This window comes from Cuculus canorus, chromosome 6, assembly GCF_017976375.1.
Source record: "Cuculus canorus isolate bCucCan1 chromosome 6, bCucCan1.pri, whole genome shotgun sequence".
Lineage (NCBI taxonomy): Eukaryota > Metazoa > Chordata > Aves > Cuculiformes > Cuculidae > Cuculus > Cuculus canorus.
Genome location: NC_071406.1, coordinates 35,695,434 through 35,713,260, shown reverse-complemented (window position 1 = coordinate 35,713,260; position 17,827 = coordinate 35,695,434). Strand labels below are relative to the sequence as shown.

The following is a 17,827-nucleotide window of genomic DNA, read 5'->3' as shown; positions in this document are numbered from 1 at the left end:
TTCTAATGCAACCCAGGATGTGGTTGGCTTTCTAGGCTGCAAGCTGGTCCTCAGATGGAGGAGCATGGATGGCCAGCAGAGTCCTGTGAAGCCCTGGCTGAGGTGTAACACTCATCAGCAATGACACACCACTTCCACTGCTTGCTTGGGGCCCGATGCAGAGCCTGCATGCAAGGAAATGTCCTGAGAGAGGTAAGATATCAGTGTGTGCCCCTAGGAACCACAGCCACCCAAGCTGTGCAACAGGCAACTTCAGGTCCCTCACTTGTCCATCCCCTGCCATGCACTGCTGGCCAAAATCCCCTGGAGGAGTAACGCTTTTTCCAAAAGAGGAAACTGAATCACAGAGGTGTCCAGATGAGTGAGGTGCTTGAAGACTTCCACTTAGGTGGATTTTTCTGCAGACAGTAAAACCCTGGTGATGCTACAAGGCTGCTTCTCTGCACCTCAACGTGCATTCACCATCCTCCCCATCACAGCCTTGTGTGTCCTGCAAGATCCCCAGCCTTGCACAAGGTCAGGGTGCCTACCCTGGCCGTCGCAAAGCACCATCCTCCCCTGACGCAAAGCATCCAACATAGCTAAATGAGGAGAATCTCCTCCAAAGCTAGGAGAAGTCAGAAATGTATGGATTTTGCCCTCTGGCTTTGGGCTTTGCAGCTTCCCAAACATTTAAGGTCATGTTGGATGAGGCTCCAAAGAACCTGATGTAGGTGAAGATATCCCTGCTCAGTGCAGGGGGGTTGGGCTAGATGACCTTCATGGTCCCTTCCAATCCAAACCATTTCACAATTCTATGATTCCTGAGGTGCATTTCATGGAGTGGCCACAAGCAACCACAGTGCAGAGGATCGTCTGTCCCACAGAGCTGCTCCATCACAGGGAAGAGATTCACTTCACAGACATGCTGTGGTCTCCTCTTTCCCATTCCCTGAAACATTGCCTTCATGTTCTCAGTCAAATAAAAGCCTTTAAATAGTGAATCGTTTCCATACTTGAAGGAAGGCCAGAGACACAGAGTGATTCAGTCTGTGAGCATCTCTGGAGGTCTCTGGTCCAGCTCCTGCCCTGAGCAGGGTCACTCCAGAGCCAGATTAGGCTGTCTGGCTTGAAATAATTTCACACTAACACCTCAAAACTTTTTCCAAGCCCTCTGGCTTTTGCCTGAACGTTGGGAGGAGCTCTCCTGTGAGCTTTCCCAAAACATACAGAAGGGAGGAGAGTTTCACTGCAGGCAAAGAAACCTGGTTGCCCACCTGCACTGCCATCACCAAAAGTCCTTGGTTTTTATAATTTCAAGAGCTGAGCAGGCTCTGCACTGCCTTTAGGCTTTAAACCAGCAGTGATTTCATCATAGATCATCCAGCTTCCTAACATCACCTGGTAAGAGGAGATGGAGCAACCACACACCACTGCTCGGCAGCATGGAGCTGGTCTGGCCTGGCCTCACCATCACACGACACAACCTGTGCTGGGGAGGGGAAGGCCACCCTCATGCCTGGAGTCCCCTGGGCAGCCCTGGACCTGCAGGGGGGCATTCCTGCCTCCTTACCTCTGGGGTGGGTCCCCTGCGCAGTGTGACTCGGAGGCACATCTGGTGAAGTCGGCAAGGTGATTGGGGTAGCCAGCCAGGTGGCTCTTACCCTGTTGACAAAAGGGACAACAGTCAGGCTGTACCACAGCAAAAGCATCCTCCAAACAGCGTTCCCCAACACAATGTTCAGCACTCAATTGCCCAGCAGCAAATCCCACAAAATCATCACAAGGGTGATGGAGCAAAGATGCTGCAATGAGAGATGTGCAACCATGTCATGGATGGACCTGGGGGGCAGAACCCCCATCACAGGGTGTGTGCACAAAGGAGAAGGTTTCAAGGTTTCAAGGCAAAGACCCCTGGCAGCACTCCCAGCCCCATTCCAGCTGTGGTTCTGTCTTTCCATGAGTCCTGTGTTCACGCAATGTTCACCACGAACACGATGGGGGGAGCTCCAAACCACGCACACAGCAAAGCCGCACATCGTGATGAGAAATCCCTCCACGAGCAGCAGCTCAGTCACTAACGTCAGGAATAAGCAAAGTGTTTGCTACCTCCATGTGCAGCAGCACATTGCTTATGTTTCCAAATGCCTTGCTGAAGTTATTATCATTTAGCAGCTTTTAAGAAAAGACCCTGCTCCCTTCCCACCCCAAGCCAAGAGTGGGCAGTTTGTGTTGGTGCTGGTCACACCCTGCGCCCACCACAGCAGGTCCCCATGCTGGGGACTACCACAGAGATGCCTCAGCATCACCCAGCACCTATGCTGGAGATGCTGCTGCCCCAGCTCCCTAAGGACAAGCAGGTCCCAGCACTGCTGGGAAGCAGCAGTTCCCAAACCCTGGGCCAGAAGATCAGGACACTTGGGGCACTTGGATTTTCAGGAAACCATCACCTTGGGCTGGGGAAGTCTGGACAAAAGGGTTTAGTCTGTGGCAGCAGGGACGAATGACTCATCCTCCGGTCCTTGAAATGGAGCCAAAAAAGCTTTTACCCAAAGCAGCCAGCAATAGGATACCAGATCTGGAACTCCAGGATTAACCCATCCTGGGAGAGGCTGTCTGGTTGCTCTCACATGCAGACCCTCTTTCTACTCCTCAGCAGATGCTGGGTTTCCCCACTACATGCACCCACCAGGCCAGTGGACATCATGTCAACACTCCCCTGGCAAGGCTGGGGGGACACACACCACGAGACCTTGGTGATGGGCTACTGCCAGACCAAAGGGAGCTGGAAACACAGTCCCTCCAGCTGGGGAACAGCATTTCTCTTCCACATGCCTCATCGCAAAGCCAGCCCAAACAGGACAGAGTATGGGCTTGAGCAAAGGGAAGACGCATAAAAAAATTATGTGGAAAATTCAAAGCACTTTGTTTTGCCATTGTGGGAGGAAAGCATTTGGGGTTTGCACTTCTGAGTGCTTGCTTCATTTAGGAAGTCACCAACTATCCGTAGCTCCTGCAAAGAGCTCCCCATCAATCCAAGTAGCAAGTCTCAATGGGCCTTCTGCAAAATGAGGAAAACTTGCCTGCTGGAAAACCCCCTATTCCCTCCTGGACAGGAAACAGCCCCTTGGGGACACTCAGGGAGGAACTTTCTGTGTTGGAAAGTTTTTCTTCTTTCTGGTTTCCTTGCAGACAATCAGAGAGGTGCCAGCACCAGTTTGCCTGCCAGTCCGATGAAAAGAGGACCTATTTTTATGGCACTGAAAGGTGAGAGCTTCAACTCGCAGCCGTGCCTGCGGGCATGGGCATCACTGCACCAGGACAGAGTGGGAAGATGAAGGATGCCCCCATCCTTCGGCTGGGAGCAAAGGGTTCACCCTGGGAAGATGAATGCTGTCCCCCAGACTGCCATGTGTCTTTGGAGTCCCTGCAGGCTCCAGGCAGGGAAGGACAGCCAGTAGGCGCTGTGTGGGATGCTGGCCACAACTTAGCACTGTTAATTCACCTCCCCAATTAGCAGGATGAAGAAGCAGAGTTTCCAGCAGAGTGCCAAGAGGAAAGGCTGCCATTAGCACTGCCCACAGCTGACTGAAATGTGTCCCCTTCCTGCAGGGCTGGAACTGGGTGCCAGAGGCAGCCCTACGGGAGGCAGTAAGGGATCTGGGGACATTTATTCCCTTTCCCCAGGCTTTGATCCATGACAAGGACACCACAAATGCAGAGATGGCTGCTGATCGGCTGGGTGAGAGCCAGCCCCAGCCCTGAAACAAGCCCACACTCTCCTGGGGCCATTGCAGAGAAGGAAAAGGAGCATGGGGTTATATTTGTACCCACTAACCTGGTCCTGAGCCTCCCACCACAGCCCCACGGACCCAGGGCTCAGGCAGCACAGAGGCTGAGCATTGCTCAACTCATCCCAATGGTGTCTGGCAGCGGTTCTGGCACTCGCATGGGCCTTCCCTGAATTTCACAGCAGAGCTACAACTCCTTGTCCATCACTGAAAGTAAAACCAGACAGTGGTTGCCCCGTCAAACTCTCCCAGAGGCCACTATGAAAGTGCTCATAGAAAGCACAGAATAGGTCACAGAGATTTTAGGTGCCTTTTTCACCTCCTGTTAGTCTCTCCATCCATGTCTAGACTGCTTGCTTACAGATGGAGCTGGTCTGCTCCAGTCCCTCCATCCTTGGGAGCCTTGTTCACCTCCCAGACGTCCCAAGACCCTGGCACACAGTAGTGTCCAACGCATCTCTCACCAGAACAACCCAATCCTTTGCTACAGCAACCCTAGGTTTGCAAAGATGCTCTTTCCTTTTGCAAGGATGGAAGCATGGCTGCAGGTGGGAAAGCCTGGGATGCTTGCATCACACTCCGCAGTCAGAGCGCCCAGCTTTGCCCCACATCCCCAGCACTGTGGGATGCTCTGGAGCATCACGGCCCCATCTGCCTCAGGTACACCACTGCTGCAAGCTGGTGGAGAATGCCCTGTGAGGCGCGAGGCTCTGCACCATTCCCAGGGGGCCATGCAGCATCTACACCAGGGTGGGGACACTCTGCAGCGCAGCAGCCGCTGGCGGATGCTGCAGAGGGCTGTGCGGAGGGTGACATAGGTCCTCCACAGGATGGGTCAGCAACGTCTCACTCAGACCCCAGGGGGACTCCATGTGATAGGGGATGATGGCTCCAGTAGGGAGTGGGAAGCAACCTCAGTGCAGAGCACCCTCTGCTTCCTCCGTGCAATTGCTGATGAATCTGCCCAGTTTTGGAAGAAGGATAGAAAGGTCCCGGATGGGCAAATGGGCTCCCAGGAGACAACTTGCACAACTGCAGTAGAAGCTCAGAGGTGTGTGTGTTCCATAAACAAGACCTGCACCCCTTTCATCCCCCAAGCACTGATGCTGGGGCTCTATTCACCCCGGCTGAGTGCACTGATGAGCTGCTCGTTGGGCGCTTGATGACTGGCACACCTAGAGTTTCTGGGGCATCCCACATTTATGGGGCTCAGAAACGACCACCAGACCACGACCACCGGGATCATGTGGGATGCTGTCACCAGAAAGCCCCCACCAGAAAGCCAGCGGCCAGGGCTCACCCGCACAGCATCCTTATATCACTGGTCCTCTTGACTACATGTGTGCCGCTCCTTATAGTGGTGGGCGGGGGGCTTGGGAAGCCACCTCCCTTGGGGACCCCTGCTGGTGGGTCAGGGTGGTGGGGTGAGTTACCTGGGGCTGGTTTTAGCGCAGCCCTTGCCAAGCTAAGCAGCATCCCGGGCTGGGAGTCGAGGATGGAAAACTCTCAGCAGCCCCGCAGAGACGCACGCGTTGGGGTGGGGGTAGGTAACCTCCCGGGACAGGGACAGGGGGGACCCGCCGCTCTGCAGAGCCACCCTGGGGCTGGAGGATGCTCCCCGGGGTGATGCTGCACCGGGAACCGCCTCCTCGTCCCGCTCTCCGCCACCACCCCGGTCCCCGTGCGGGGACATCCTCGCCCTCCTTCCCCGTCCCTGGGACGGCCTCGGGCGGGGTCAGCCCCTCGGGCACCGGGGAACCCCTCCCGCCCCGAAAGCGGCGCCCCCGGGAAGGCAAACTCCTACCTGCCCCGGACGGACGGACAGACGGACGGCCGGGCGGGGCGGAGCGGGGAGGGACCGGGCAGGGGCGGGGCAGGAGCGGCCGGGGGGGGGAGGGGGGGGGGCCGGGAGGGCGGGAGGGCGCGGCTCTGCCCGCTCCTAGGCTCTGCCTCCCCCCCCGCCCTGCCCCCCCCCGGCTCTGCACCCCCCGGCTCTGCACCCCGACTCTGCACCCCCCGGCTCTGCACCCCCCGGCTCTGTCCCCCGACTCTGCACCCCCCGGCTCTGCACCCCCCGGCTCTGCCCCCCGGCTCTGCACCCCCCAGCTCTGCCCCCCGACTCTGCACCCCCCGGCTCTGCACCCTCCGGCTCTGCCCCCCGACTCTGCACCCCACGACTCTGCACCCCACGACTCTGCCCCACCCCCCAGCTCTACCACCCCAGCTCTACTCCCTCCCCCATCCCCTGCTCTGCCCGCCGGCTCTGCCCCCCACCCCCTCTGTGTCCCCTGCCCAGCTCTGTACCCCCGCCCCTGCTCACCCAAAGCTATGTCCGTACTCTCCTCTGTCCCCCCTGGGCTCTATATCCCCTGCCCAGCTCTGTGTTCCCCACCGTGCCCCAGCCCTGCAGGTTCTGGCTCCTGCCCAAGCCCCAGTTTAAGCTGAAAGAGGGGAGATTGAGGTGAGATTTTAGGAAGAAATGTTTTCCTGTGTAGGCCCAGGTTGCCCAGAGCAGTAGTGGCTGCCCCATCCCTGGAAGCGTTCAAGGCCAGGTTGGATGCAGCTTGGAGCCCTTGATCCAGTGGGAGATGTCCCTGCCCATGGCAGGAGGTGGAACTGGATGGACTTTAAGGGCCCTTCCAACACAAACCATTCTATGATTCTGTGACACTGGTCAGGATAACACTGGTTGGGGTCATTAAAGCCCACCAGTGGCTCCCAGAGTGCTGGCAGTGCCTTGGTGCACAGCATCACCCACGCCCTGGGGTGCTCCTGAAGATGAGGAAGGGACCCAACCCTGCCACCACTAAGGGACAGAGAGACTAGTCCCACCAAGAGACTGTGCCCCTGCCTGGTGAAGGTACATGGTGGGCACAGGGAGCCTGTGGACACACCTGCTGAGGTCTTGCCATCCTCCCCAGGACTAGCACCTGCCTAGGAGGGGACGTGAGCCAGCTCCTCACGCAGCTCCAAAGTCATACTGGTGTCCTCTTCAGGAACTGCTTCAGGGAGCAGACATGTCATCATTTAAGAAAGGGATGCCTCCCCCACCCCTGCCAAATAACAGAACCTGTCTCTATATGTTTGACTGAGAAAAAGACAACAACCCAAGTGAAATAAATGTTGGTTCAGCCCTTGCCACAGGGGTTTGGCAACGAGTATCTTCGTGTGGGTCTTGGGGGGCTCAATGGAAGGGGAGGCCCCTATGTCGGAAGACCCCAGGCTGGGGTGCGGCTGCCTGGACCCTCATAGCCCTGGGTGAGGGTGTGTGATAATCCCTGGGCATCTGGGATCTGGCTGCCTTACTTCCAGGCAGGAACATATAAATATTTCAGTAGAGTGGCTGAGCACTGTCAGGTTGCATTTGCTTCTGTCAGGCTAAGTCCTGGAGGGAGGGGGGAAGCGGAGTGAGAAGATGCTCTCAGAAGATGCATCATCACCTGGGAGATGGCGGTACCATCCCCAGGATCTGATCTTTGAGGGTTGCCATCGCTGGTACAAGAAGTAGATACTATTACAAAAAGTGGAATATCTTTGATTTAAGCTAAAGTAGAGTTAAGTTTCATTTCAGTAATTGTATTTTTTGAAAGTTATAATGTCCACCTGATAGCATGTTTTCTTTCAGTGTTTTTCCAGAATCTGTTCATTCTTTGAAGATGATAATGTCTTATGTTCAGTATGATCTGCACTGAGTAGATGTGCCTTCTTCCATAATCACCTCTGTTTGCAGTGTTTCTCTATCTCAAGTGCAAAATCAGGCAGACAGCTGAAGTCAGCTCCAAATTATCATAAAATCATAGAATCCTAGGTGGAGAAAGAACTTTGAGATCATCAAGTCCAACCGTACCTGTCCACTAGTAAATCATATCCCTGAGCACTTTATCTACCCATCTTTTAAACACTTCCAGGGATGGGGACTCAACCACCTCCCTGGGCAGCCTCTTGCTGCCCTTGCGAACCCTTTCAGTGAAGAAGTTTTCCCTGATGTCCAATCTGAACCTCCCCTGGCACAACTTGAGGCCATTCCCTCTCATCCTTTCACCTATCACTTGGGCAAAGAGACCAACATCTGCCTCTCCACAACCTCCTTTCAGGTAGTTGTAGACAGTGATAAGGTCTTCCTTCGGCCTCCTCTTCTCCAAGCTAAACAACCCCCGTTCTCTCAACTGCTCCTCATAAGGCTTGTTCTCCAGCCCCCTCACCAGTTTTGTTGCTCTTCTCTGGACACGCTCCAGGACCTCAATGTCTTACTTGCTGTGAGGGGCCCCAAAATGAACATAGTATTCAAGGAGTGGCCTCACCAATGCTGAGTACAGGAGCACAATCACTTTCCCGGACCTGCCAGGGAATGGCCACGCCATTTCTGATGCTATTCGCCTTCTTGGCCACCTGGGCACACTGCTGGCTCATGTTCATATGGCTGAGAACCAACACCCCAGGTCCTTCTCCTCCAGGGAGCTTTCCAGCCATTCTTCCCCCAGCCTGTAGCACTGCACGGGTTGTTGTGTCCCAAGTGCAGGACTCGGCACTTGGCCTTGTTAAACCTCATGCCACTGATCACAGCCCACTGATCCAACCTGTTTGAAGAGCCTCCCTACCCTCCAACAGTTCGACACTTCCTCCCAGCTTAGCATCATCCACAAACTTGCTAAGGGTGCACTCGATCCTCTCATCCAGGTCATTGATAAAGATATTGAACAGAACTGGACCCAGCACTGAGCCCTGGGGACACCACTCGTGACTGGTCTCCATCTGGATTTAACTCCATTCACCACCACTGTTTGGGCCTGAGCATCCAGCCAGTTTTTAACCCAGCAGAGGGTGCTCCTGTCCAGGCCCATGGCAGCCAGTTTCTCAAGCAGAATACTGTGAGAAACACTGTCAAAAGGCTTTACTGAAATCCAGGTACACTGCGTCCACAGCCTTTCCCTCATCCATCAAGCAAGTCACCTTGTCATAGAAGGCGATCAGGTAAACCAGCAAGAGTTTTGGCTGTTGTGAAGTTCATAATAACATTTTAAACAGACATTGGAAAGTAATAGAATATGCGTAAGATTTCTGGGAAAATTGATCCATGTGCTTATAAGTGGGAAATATATTCTGTAACAGCTCTTGTCTCGCTGCACACGATTGATGAAGATCACCCTGATCAAGCCTGATAAAGGATGCTTGCTTTCTGAAACTGCAAAACAAGTCTTGGAGAGTTTATTTGCTGGCATTTTCGGAATCATTGCTGCTTAGTTTCCCTCTAGCGATGCTCCTTGAGGACTGGTGCAGCACCACAGTTCAGTCACCGTGGTCCTGGTGGCCAGGTATCACCCCATGAGTGCATCTTGGGAGGCTTCTGTTGGGCTCTTCTGGGGAAGAGGCTTCTGGCAATTCTGCTCTGAGCCCCGTGGGCAGCGCCACATCCAGGACCCTCTGAGAGCCAGGCTGCAGCAAGAGGTTTAACAAGGCCAAATGCCGGGTCCTGCACTTGGGGTACAACAACCCTGTGCAGCTACAGACCAGGGGAAGAGTGGCCTGAAAGCTGCACAGAGGAGAAAGACCTGGGGCTATTGGTTGACAGCCGACCAAACATGAGCCAGTAGTGTGCCCAGATGGCCAAGAAGGCCAATAGCATCTTGGCTTGGATCAGAAATGGCGTGGCGAGCAGGTCCAGGGAGGTGATTCTTGCCCTGTGCTCCGCACTGGTGAGACCGCACCTTGAATCCTGTATTCAGTTCTGGCCCCTCACTACAAGAAGGATGTTGAGGCTCTGGAGAGTGTCCAGAGAAGAGCAAGGAAGCTGGTGAAGGGGCTGGAGAACAAGTCTTATGAGGAGCGGCTGAGCGACCTGAGGTTGTTGAGCCTTGAGAAGAGGAGGCTGAGGGGAGACCTTACTACTCTCTACAACTACCTGAAAGGAGGTTGCAGAGAGGAGGGAGCTGGGCTCTTCTCCCAAGTGACAGGGGACAGGACAAGGGGGAATGGCCTCAAGCTGCGCCAGGGGAGGTTCAGGCTGGATATCAGGAAGAAATTTTTCACAGAAAGCGTCATGGGGCACTGGCAGAGGCTGCCCAGGGAGGGGGTGGAGTCACCATCCCCGGAGGTATTTAAAAGACGGGTAGACGAGGTGCTCAGAGACATGGTTTAGTGGCAGATAGGAGTGGTTGGGCTCGATGATCCAAGAGGTCCTTTCCAACCTGGTGATTCTACGATGACCCAAATCCGCGCCGTAAAAAATAGGAGGGGGAGGGGGTGGTTAGCTACGGGCAGCGGCAGAGTAAATCGCTGCGGGGGGAGCCAAGCCGGTGGGCAGGCTCTCCCCGGGGATGCTGTGGAGAGACAATGGGGTGAGAGGCGCTGCAGCCCCGAGGCCACGGTGACGGGATGCGGCGCTGACTCCGACGGGGGGCGACGACGGACACGACGACGAGACCGAGAGTAAAGTGCCGCCTCTCCGCGGGCAGGATGCAGAGGGGATGGCTTCGAGGTGGGAAGGCTCTCTGTATCTCCCCCCGTCTCATCCCCAAAACTCCCGCCAACCGCCTGAGCACTCCCACGTGCGCAGCACTGCACCTCCTCTTCCTCCTCCTCCTCTTCCTCCTCCTTTTCCTCCCCTTCCTCCTCCCCTTCCTCCTGCCGCCTTGCACTTTGGGGCTTGTAGTCCCCCCCCGCCCCGCACATGGGGCACGACTACATTTCCCGAGGGCCCCCCAGATCCTCCTCCTTCTACTGGGTTTGCTGCGGATCGGGCTCCGGCGGCTGCGGGGACACGGGGAGCCCCGGGAACCCCCACCCCATGCCCTTCGCCCCCCAGGTACGGCCCGGGGGGCTGGAACGGGGATGGGGGTGTCCCCGGGGGGGCTGGGGTGCTCCCTCGGATTCCTGGGATGCTCAGAATTAGGGGTGCCCCCAGGGGTCCCCTGTCTCAGTGAGCTGGTGCCGCTTACCCCTCTTCTCCCCCCAGCATCCCTCTCTATCTACCACGAGCACCCCAAACCACACCCCAGCACCTGCAGGAGCCACCCAACCCTCGGGTGCTTTTTGGGGCGCAGGCAGAGAGGTACCTAGATGATGGTGTGCATATTTTCGGGAGCATTCCCTGCCCTTGTTTTTGGGGAATGTACTCCAGGGACTCACTCCCCCATCCCCTGCCTGCTCAGTGGCTCCTTACAAAAGGCATCGTGCTCTTGCAGCGTCACTTCTGTGCCAGCAACATGTGGATGTGAGGAGAGCACCACCCCTCTCCCCCAAGCTCCCCCAGGGCAGTCCCCTCCCGACAGTGTGGCTGTGGGTCCCCAGAGAGCTGTGCCTGAGCTCAGCTGCACTCATTGATCCATGTCTGCAGCTTGACAGCCGCGTAGCGTAAAGGCTGTCCCTTGTCAAGGTCATACCATGATAACCCTGTGATAATCAGGTTCACAAGGTGATAACCATCCGTGCTCTGCTCCCTCTCCTCTGCCTGGCTTGCACCAGGCTGGGAGCATTCCTTGGGACTCACGCCTGCTCACCTTGAGTGGCAGCAGCTCCGTGAATGGTCTGGAGAGGAGGAATTGGTTCATAGAATCATAGAATAGTTTGGGTTGGAAGCGGCCTTAAAGATCATCCAGTTCCAACCCCCCTGCCATGGGCAGGGACATCCCACTAGCTCAGGCTGCCCAAGGCCTTGAACCTGGCCTTGAACACCTCCAGGGATGGGGCAGCCACAGCTTCCCTGGGCAACCTGTGCCAGTGTCTCACCACTCTCATGGTGAAGAAATTCTTCCTAATGTCTAGTCTAAATCTGCTCCTCTCCAGTTTATACCTATTCCCCATCATCCTATCACCACAAGCCTTTATGAACAGTCCCTCTCTGGGACTATCTGGGTCTGGCTGCATGGGTTTGGGGCTGAGGTCCCTGCATGTGTGGGGCTGTGTAAGCTGGGAGTTAGGAGCCAGTGCTCCCAGGGATGGTGGCACCAGGGCAGTTGCATGGCGTTGCTTCTTGGGTTTAATGTGGATAATTCCCTTTGGGACAGGGACAAGCACGTGTATCCATCCTGGGTAAATACAAAAGAAATCAGGGACCTTCTGCTTCCCAAATGGGTTTTGGAGTGGAGGGGGACAAACAGCCTGTCAGGGCCCCATCACACGTGGCAAGAAGCTGCCCATGGAGAGTGGCTGCTGGAAGTGATGATCACTAACGTCCACAGCCCGGCTCAGTGACAGGCAGATGATGGGGCAAAGTCCAAGCAGTTGTATCTGGCAGGGGCCCCATGGGGACATGGCACAGTGTAGTGCTGGGGCAGGCATCGGGGAGGGTTTAGCCCCGACTCCTTGCCCCTTGCCCTCCCATCACAGCAAGGAGGCTGCGGTGCTCCATCTGGTGCCCAAGCTGGTGCCAGCTGTAGGCAATAGGAGCACTGAATTCTTGCCTCACTCCCCAGGGATCTATTTAAGAGGTAGGGGCGGTGAGCTCCAGGATGCCTGTGTTTTGGCAATGTTCGGGCACCAGCACTGAAATCCCATGGGAATGCCACTGGACCACTGAGTCCTCACTGGGGCAAACAAACACTCCGCTTCCTTCTGCCGCTTTTGCTTTTGATCACAACTGGCTTTCCCATGCTACTGCCACTGTCTTGTTTCCATGTTAGCCGCATGCCTTATCTGTGGGGGCCTCTTGCAAGGTGAGCCTCCAGTCTCGCTAGGCAGGATGGCAGTGAGGAGGCACAAACTGGGACCATGGACTTATTTTTTAATGACCGTGATTAGTTGCTCTGCAATTTGCAGCGTAATCAGGCTTCTAGACCTTGCTCCTGCAGCGTGGATTGACACACGTGGATTTTTATGGTTTGAAAAGCCCAAGCATTGTGCAGAGCCAGGCTACAAGAGGATAACATTTCTTCATTCAGTGACTCGTCATGCAAGTAGGAAGCATTGGGAGGATGCCCAGGCCAGGCATTCTCACATCCCCGCCTTCATCCCGTGACCACTAATCGGCCTCCCTGGTGCTGCCAGCTTTCCTGTAGCCAAACTTCAGGATTTAAGCATTCAATCCACCTCAGGACTGTGAATTTTGTGGCATTTTGCACTCTCCCATGCTGGGTGGTGCCGCCTAAGCAGCATGTCCCACCAGATGAGAGCTGAGGGGCAGCTGCTTGCCTGCAGCTTGGCTAAAGTCTTCCCCACTGCCCAGCTAATGTAAAACAGGGGTCGCCCCATGCCTGGTGTGCACATTAACTTGCTCTCACAACTGGCGTGGTCCCCGCAGCTGCTGCCATCTCCATCTAGATCTTCCCTGGCACAGGGCATCTGCATCCCTTTGCATCCAGGTCTGCAGTGGAGTGACTCAGCTCTGAGGGAAGTGTTAGTTTGTTGAGGGGCTAAAACCCCACTTGGCTCTTAAAAGGGAGAAAAGGTACGTGGAGGGAGCTGAGGATGTCCCAACGCAGAGCTGGGTGCTTTGTGCATCTGGGCTTTTTTATGTGGGATTTGCAAATGGTGCCCAAAATTGCCCCCCCTGGTTTGCACAGCAAGATGTGCAGCTGCTTTTCTTCTTGCAAGAACATCTCCTGGGGAGAAGGTAGCGTTATTTATTTGTCTTGCGATTATAGAAGAATTTGAGCCCATGCCAAATGCTGCTTTCTCACCAGAAGCTGCAGAGACGTGGTTTTCGATGCGTCACAGAGCACTTGCAGCCAGAGAGGGGCTGCCTGGCCCAGCAAAGCCCATCTAGCTGACGGTTCCTGGGGTAATGCCACCGTCCTGCTGCAGAGCCAGCAGAGCCATGCCCAGGAGGGATGATGATGCCAAGAAGCCGACATCAGAGACAGTCCCAAACCAGCACTGGAAACTACAAGTCTTCTACCTCTGCTTCTATGGCTTCATGGCGCAGATCCGGCCGGGGGAGAGCTTCATCACCCCTTACCTCCTGGGGCCCGACAAGAACTTCACACAGACAGAGGTAAGCCACCAGCAGCCTGTTGCCCCTGGTGTCCCCATTTCTGGGGACAGTCACCACCTTGGGTCTGGCCAAGAGCATCCTCCTGCGGTCCTGGGGCGTGGCAGGGGTGCCACATCCTGGGCAGGATGGTGTGTGGTGATGCACGGCGATGCTTTTTGCTGGGGAGAAGGTTGTGTCCAGCTGTCAGGGTCCTCTATGTCCCAGGCTCGACTTTCTCCAGCATAAGATCTCATGCCCAGGCTGGCAAATGGTTCTGGAGGGGCAGCACCTGATACCTGCCCACCTGGGCAGCCAGTGGGATGCAGGGTGGTGACTGGCTGGGAGAAGCCCCGTTCCATTCCTCCAGGGAGATCCTGCCATGCTGGTGCAGTGTGCAGTGGGGGCACAGGACTGGGCACTGCTGGGCTGCTGGCAACGATGGGGTTAGACAAGGAGGGGCCACATGTTGTAGTCCCCTGACCAAGGGGTGCTTGGCCCCAGTCCCAGCAGGCTGCTGTGTCTGTGAGAACACTATGTTCCCAGCACGGGAGGGGGCTGAGGCTCAGCCAGGCCTCCAGCCAGGCATGCCACAGGCCACATTCCTCCCCAGGGAGCTGATGCAATGGGAGTCAGCAGCTGGTGCCCACCCAAACTGCAGTTCTCTGGGCCAGGGGTGTACCCCAGAGACATGTCTCATGCTCAGCCCCTCCTTGCATGTATGGCAGGTGACCAACGTGATCACGCCGGTACTGACCTACTCCTACATGGCCGTGCTGGTACCCATCTTCCTGCTGACAGACTACCTGCGCTACAAGCCAGTGCTGGTGCTGCAGAGCCTGAGCCACATATCCATCTGGCTGCTGCTGGTGTTCGGCACCTCTGTCCTGGCCATGCAGTTGATGGAGTTCTTCTATGGCATCACTATGGCTGCACGCATCGCCTACTCCTCCTACATCTTCTCCCTCGTCGCCCCATCTCGCTACCAGCGTATGGCCAGCTACTCCCGCTCTTCTGTCCTTCTGGGTGTCTTCACCAGCTCAGTGCTGGGCCAGCTCTGCGTCACCTTGGGCAGTGTCTCCTTCCTCACCCTCAACTATGTCTCACTAGGCTTTGTCAGCTTTGGCCTCATCCTCACCCTTTTCCTCGAGCGGCCCCGGCGCAGCCTCTTTTTCAACCGGCCTGAGGAGGCTGGCAGCGGGGCTGCAGCTGCCGAGCTGGACAAGATGACCGGGGATGATGGTGGGGGGAGGAAGCGGGGCTGGCGGGAGGCAGCACTGTGCCGTATGCTGCGGGAGGTGGGAGCATTGGCCAGGCAACCCCAGCTCCGGCTCTGGTCTTTGTGGTGGGTCTTCAACTCAGCCGGATACTACCTGATGCTGTACTATGTGCAGATCCTCTGGAATGAGATCTACCCCCCGACAGGCAACCGCCGTGTGTACAACGGAGGGGTGGATGCTGCCTCCACACTGCTGGGTACGCTCACTTGGGCTGGGGTCACCAGGGATGCAGGGAGACACCCCTATCCTACTGCCTCACTGGAAGTGGTTGGGTACAACCCCATCCTATGGCCATTGGGAATGGCTGAGGGCACTGGACATGCAGTAGGACACTCTATCCCCCTGTGTCCCCTGGGAATGGTGGTCCTTGTGGCATTGTGGGGGATGCAGGGGGTGGCTTGGCAGTGGTGATGAGCATCACTGCACTGGGGGTACAAGGTGGTTCCATGCTGGTGAGGTGTTCATGGCATCCTTCATCCCCTCCCCAGGCGCTGTCGCTTCCTTTGCTGCTGGCTACGTGAAGATCCGCTGGACACTGTGGTCAGAGCTGGTGATCGGGGTGGTGACAGCTTTCCAGGCAGGGCTCCTCCTGCTCATGAACACTACCAGCAACATCTGGCTGTGCTATGCTGCTTATGTCCTCTTCCGTGGCTCCTACCAGTTCCTGGTGCCCATTGCAATGTATGTGGTACCTCTGAGGACCCACTCCCACCCCAGCATCCAGACTGATACCAGAAGTTCACTGGTGCCTCTCTCTTTCCTAGTTTCCAGATTGCTACCTCCCTCTGCAAAGAGCTCTGTGCACTGGTTTTTGGGGTCAACACCTTCTTTGCCACTGTGTTGAAGACCATCATCACCATCATAGTGGCCGACAAGAGGGGTCTGGGCTTGTCCGTGCATCCCCAGGTAGGTATAGGGGACACCAAGGATGGAGGTGGTCCCCTAATGGTGTGGAATGAAGCAGGGGTCTGTAGGCATTGCTTTCTTCCCCACCTTTCTTGCAGTTTTACGTGTATTTTGGCTACTTCACACTGCTAGCGGTGGTCTACCTGCTGGCAGCTGTCGGCGTGGGCATCCGGCACAGCCGCAACAAGCAGCCAGCAGAGCTGGCCTCAGCCAAGGAGCCATGCCAGCTCCCAGCAGAGGTGCCGGTGCAGGAGAAGAGTCCGGAGGCAGGTGCCCTGTGAGTCCGAGCACAGGCACCACATCCATCACAGCCAGGTCTCGGCTCAATAAGCGAGCGTCACCATCATCATATGCTTCATCTCCCATCCCACCAGCAATCCTCAGCGCTGGCCCGTTGAGGACATTCCCTTAGGGACCCTTTGTCTGCTCTATGGGGGTAGGGGCTGTGCCTTCCCCTGGCCACAAACACAACCAGAGCAGGGGCAGGATACCCGTGGCTGCCACTGCCAGGTACCAAGCAGAGATATAGATGGGGCCTAGGGGGTCTCCAAGCCACTGTTCCTCATCATGGTGCAGAGACAGGCTACAAGAGGATAACGTTTCTTTATTCAGTGCCTTTAGAAAATGGTTTATAGGACACAACAAAAAAAATAGAAAGATCCACAGGCTTTAAATTGTATTAATTACACAAAATACAGTAGACTGTAAGAAATAGAGACCGTGTGACTCGCACAGCTTTTATGGTAATAATTTCCATACAATAATAAAAAGCTAGTTACAGATTTCTCTTTTTTTCTTTCCTTTTTTTTTTTTTTGTTTTAGCACCTTGGATTTGCCCACACCAATTCAAACCAGCTTTGCTGTGCCTTGCCCCTTGCAGCGCAGCAAAGGTGGCACAAGGAGGGGTGGTGATGGTGGTGGTTGCCCTTGGTACCACACACGTTCAACACGCACATAAACACACGCCAAGGGCACACCTGGCCCCACACTGAGGCTGCCCCATCGCCCTGGTCCCTGCACTGGCCCGGATGTGGCTGTACCTGGGGTGGGGGGCACAGCAGGGTTGGTTGGGACCAGACCTCCCTCAGGACTTGTGAGCTGCTGGCCAAGGGGGTGGAGGTGAGGATGATGATGGGGCGCTGAGTGGGATGGTCCTTACCTGGGGAGGACGGAGACCATCTGGGGAGAGCCCCAGCACCACCACAGAATGGTCCCTTGCTTGGCATGCTGGGGTTTTGGCTGGAGAAGACCCCGTGGCCCAAGCAGCGAGGATCTGGGTCCAGCCCCAAACTCCTGGTGAGGACGGGGATGGGGAGGGTGTGAGAGTAACACCCCCCCCAAAGGCTTTCGGGAGGGCAATACCGCATGGCAGCGCTGAAATCTCCCTGCCGAGCACTGTCCTGCCCAGACACCCTGAAAAGCGCATCTGAGTGGGTGGTGGATGCAAGCTGTGGTTAAATATTAGTGGTTAGAAGGGAAGTGAGAGGAGGTGGAGGAAGGCATCCAGGCCACGGCTGCCCTGCCTTGGGTGCAATGTGAGCCCCTGCCGAGCCAGGGCAGGGGTGATGGTGATATTCTTTGGTTTCAGGTCTGTCGGAGGAGAAAACCCCATGGGGCGAGGGCAGGAGATGGAGGGGCTGCGAACCATGGGGTGCCGGGGTACAGGCTGGCCCAAGCTTCCCTGGTGAGATGTGGAGTACCCAGGGGATGGGGTGGGGGGATTGGGAAAGGGTGTCACTTTTTGGCAGCAGTCATGAAGCTGTTCTCAATGCAGAGGACAACGAAGGCATGCTGGCAGCTGCTGGCTGCCTGTTCCAGCAGCTTGCCAGAACCCAGTGAGGAAGCCTGGCCCGTGGCGGTGCGCTCCTCCGTCCGCCACGTCTCACAGTAACTCTCGGGCAGGCGCCGGCCCTTGGCATCTGAGCCGTGCCAGACACTCTTCTGTGGCCTGGAAAGGAGAAAAGGGT

At 56.1% G+C, this 17,827-nt stretch overlaps 3 protein-coding genes across 40 annotated transcripts in view; 1 reads left to right on the top strand and 2 right to left on the bottom strand.

Moving 5' to 3' along the window:
* PCBP3 (poly(rC) binding protein 3) overlaps positions 1 to 5,647 on the bottom strand; it is a 62,093-nt gene extending 56,446 nt beyond the window's left edge. For 33 of the 34 annotated variants that reach the window (XM_054069648.1, XM_054069652.1, XM_054069647.1 and 30 more), the window contains exons 1-3: positions 5,575 to 5,647; positions 3,818 to 3,977; positions 1,553 to 1,644 (exon numbers count right to left, since the gene is read on the bottom strand). The gene's annotated coding sequence lies outside the window, so the exon portion shown is untranslated. The remainder of the gene's footprint in view (positions 1 to 1,552; positions 1,645 to 3,817; positions 3,978 to 5,574) is intronic. The other variant, XM_054069640.1, reaches the window with a different exon arrangement.
* A 4,766-nt stretch (positions 5,648 to 10,413) lies between these two features.
* Positions 10,414 to 16,152, top strand: SLC19A1 (solute carrier family 19 member 1). Of its 3 annotated transcripts, none has more exons than XM_054069634.1 (6): positions 10,414 to 10,572; positions 13,388 to 13,698; positions 14,403 to 15,150; positions 15,443 to 15,635; positions 15,719 to 15,860; positions 15,959 to 16,152. In XM_054069634.1, the coding sequence occupies exons 2-6, from the start codon at positions 13,489 to 13,491 to the stop codon at positions 16,139 to 16,141; spliced, it is 1,476 nt and encodes a 491-aa protein (XP_053925609.1). In that variant the 5' UTR covers positions 10,414 to 10,572; positions 13,388 to 13,488; the 3' UTR covers positions 16,142 to 16,152. The 3 variants fall into 3 exon arrangements, with proteins under 3 accessions (XP_053925609.1, XP_053925610.1, XP_053925611.1); XM_054069635.1 differs by having other exon boundaries at positions 10,427 to 10,572; positions 13,391 to 13,698; XM_054069636.1 differs by lacking the exon at positions 10,414 to 10,572 and having other exon boundaries at positions 13,375 to 13,698.
* Positions 16,153 to 17,594: 1,442 nt separating this feature from the next.
* COL18A1 (collagen type XVIII alpha 1 chain) overlaps positions 17,595 to 17,827 on the bottom strand; it is a 40,698-nt gene continuing 40,465 nt past the window's right edge. For all 3 annotated transcript variants that reach the window (XM_054069628.1, XM_054069627.1, XM_054069626.1), the window contains one exon: positions 17,595 to 17,808. In XM_054069628.1, coding sequence (XP_053925603.1) covers positions 17,595 to 17,808 — 214 coding nt within the window. The remainder of the gene's footprint in view (positions 17,809 to 17,827) is intronic.

Bases quoted from the DNA above. Each gene is read 5' to 3' on its own strand.
- SLC19A1 (XM_054069634.1), top strand. From the start codon at position 13,489: ATGCCACCGTCCTGCTGCAGAGCCAGCAGAGCCATGCCCAGGAGGGAT. The intron at 15,151-15,442 runs GTACGCTCACTT...TCCCCTCCCCAG, and splicing joins TGCTGCCTCCACACTGCTGG to GCGCTGTCGCTTCCTTTGCT. The intron at 15,636-15,718 runs GTATGTGGTACC...TCTCTTTCCTAG, and splicing joins TTCCTGGTGCCCATTGCAAT to TTTCCAGATTGCTACCTCCC.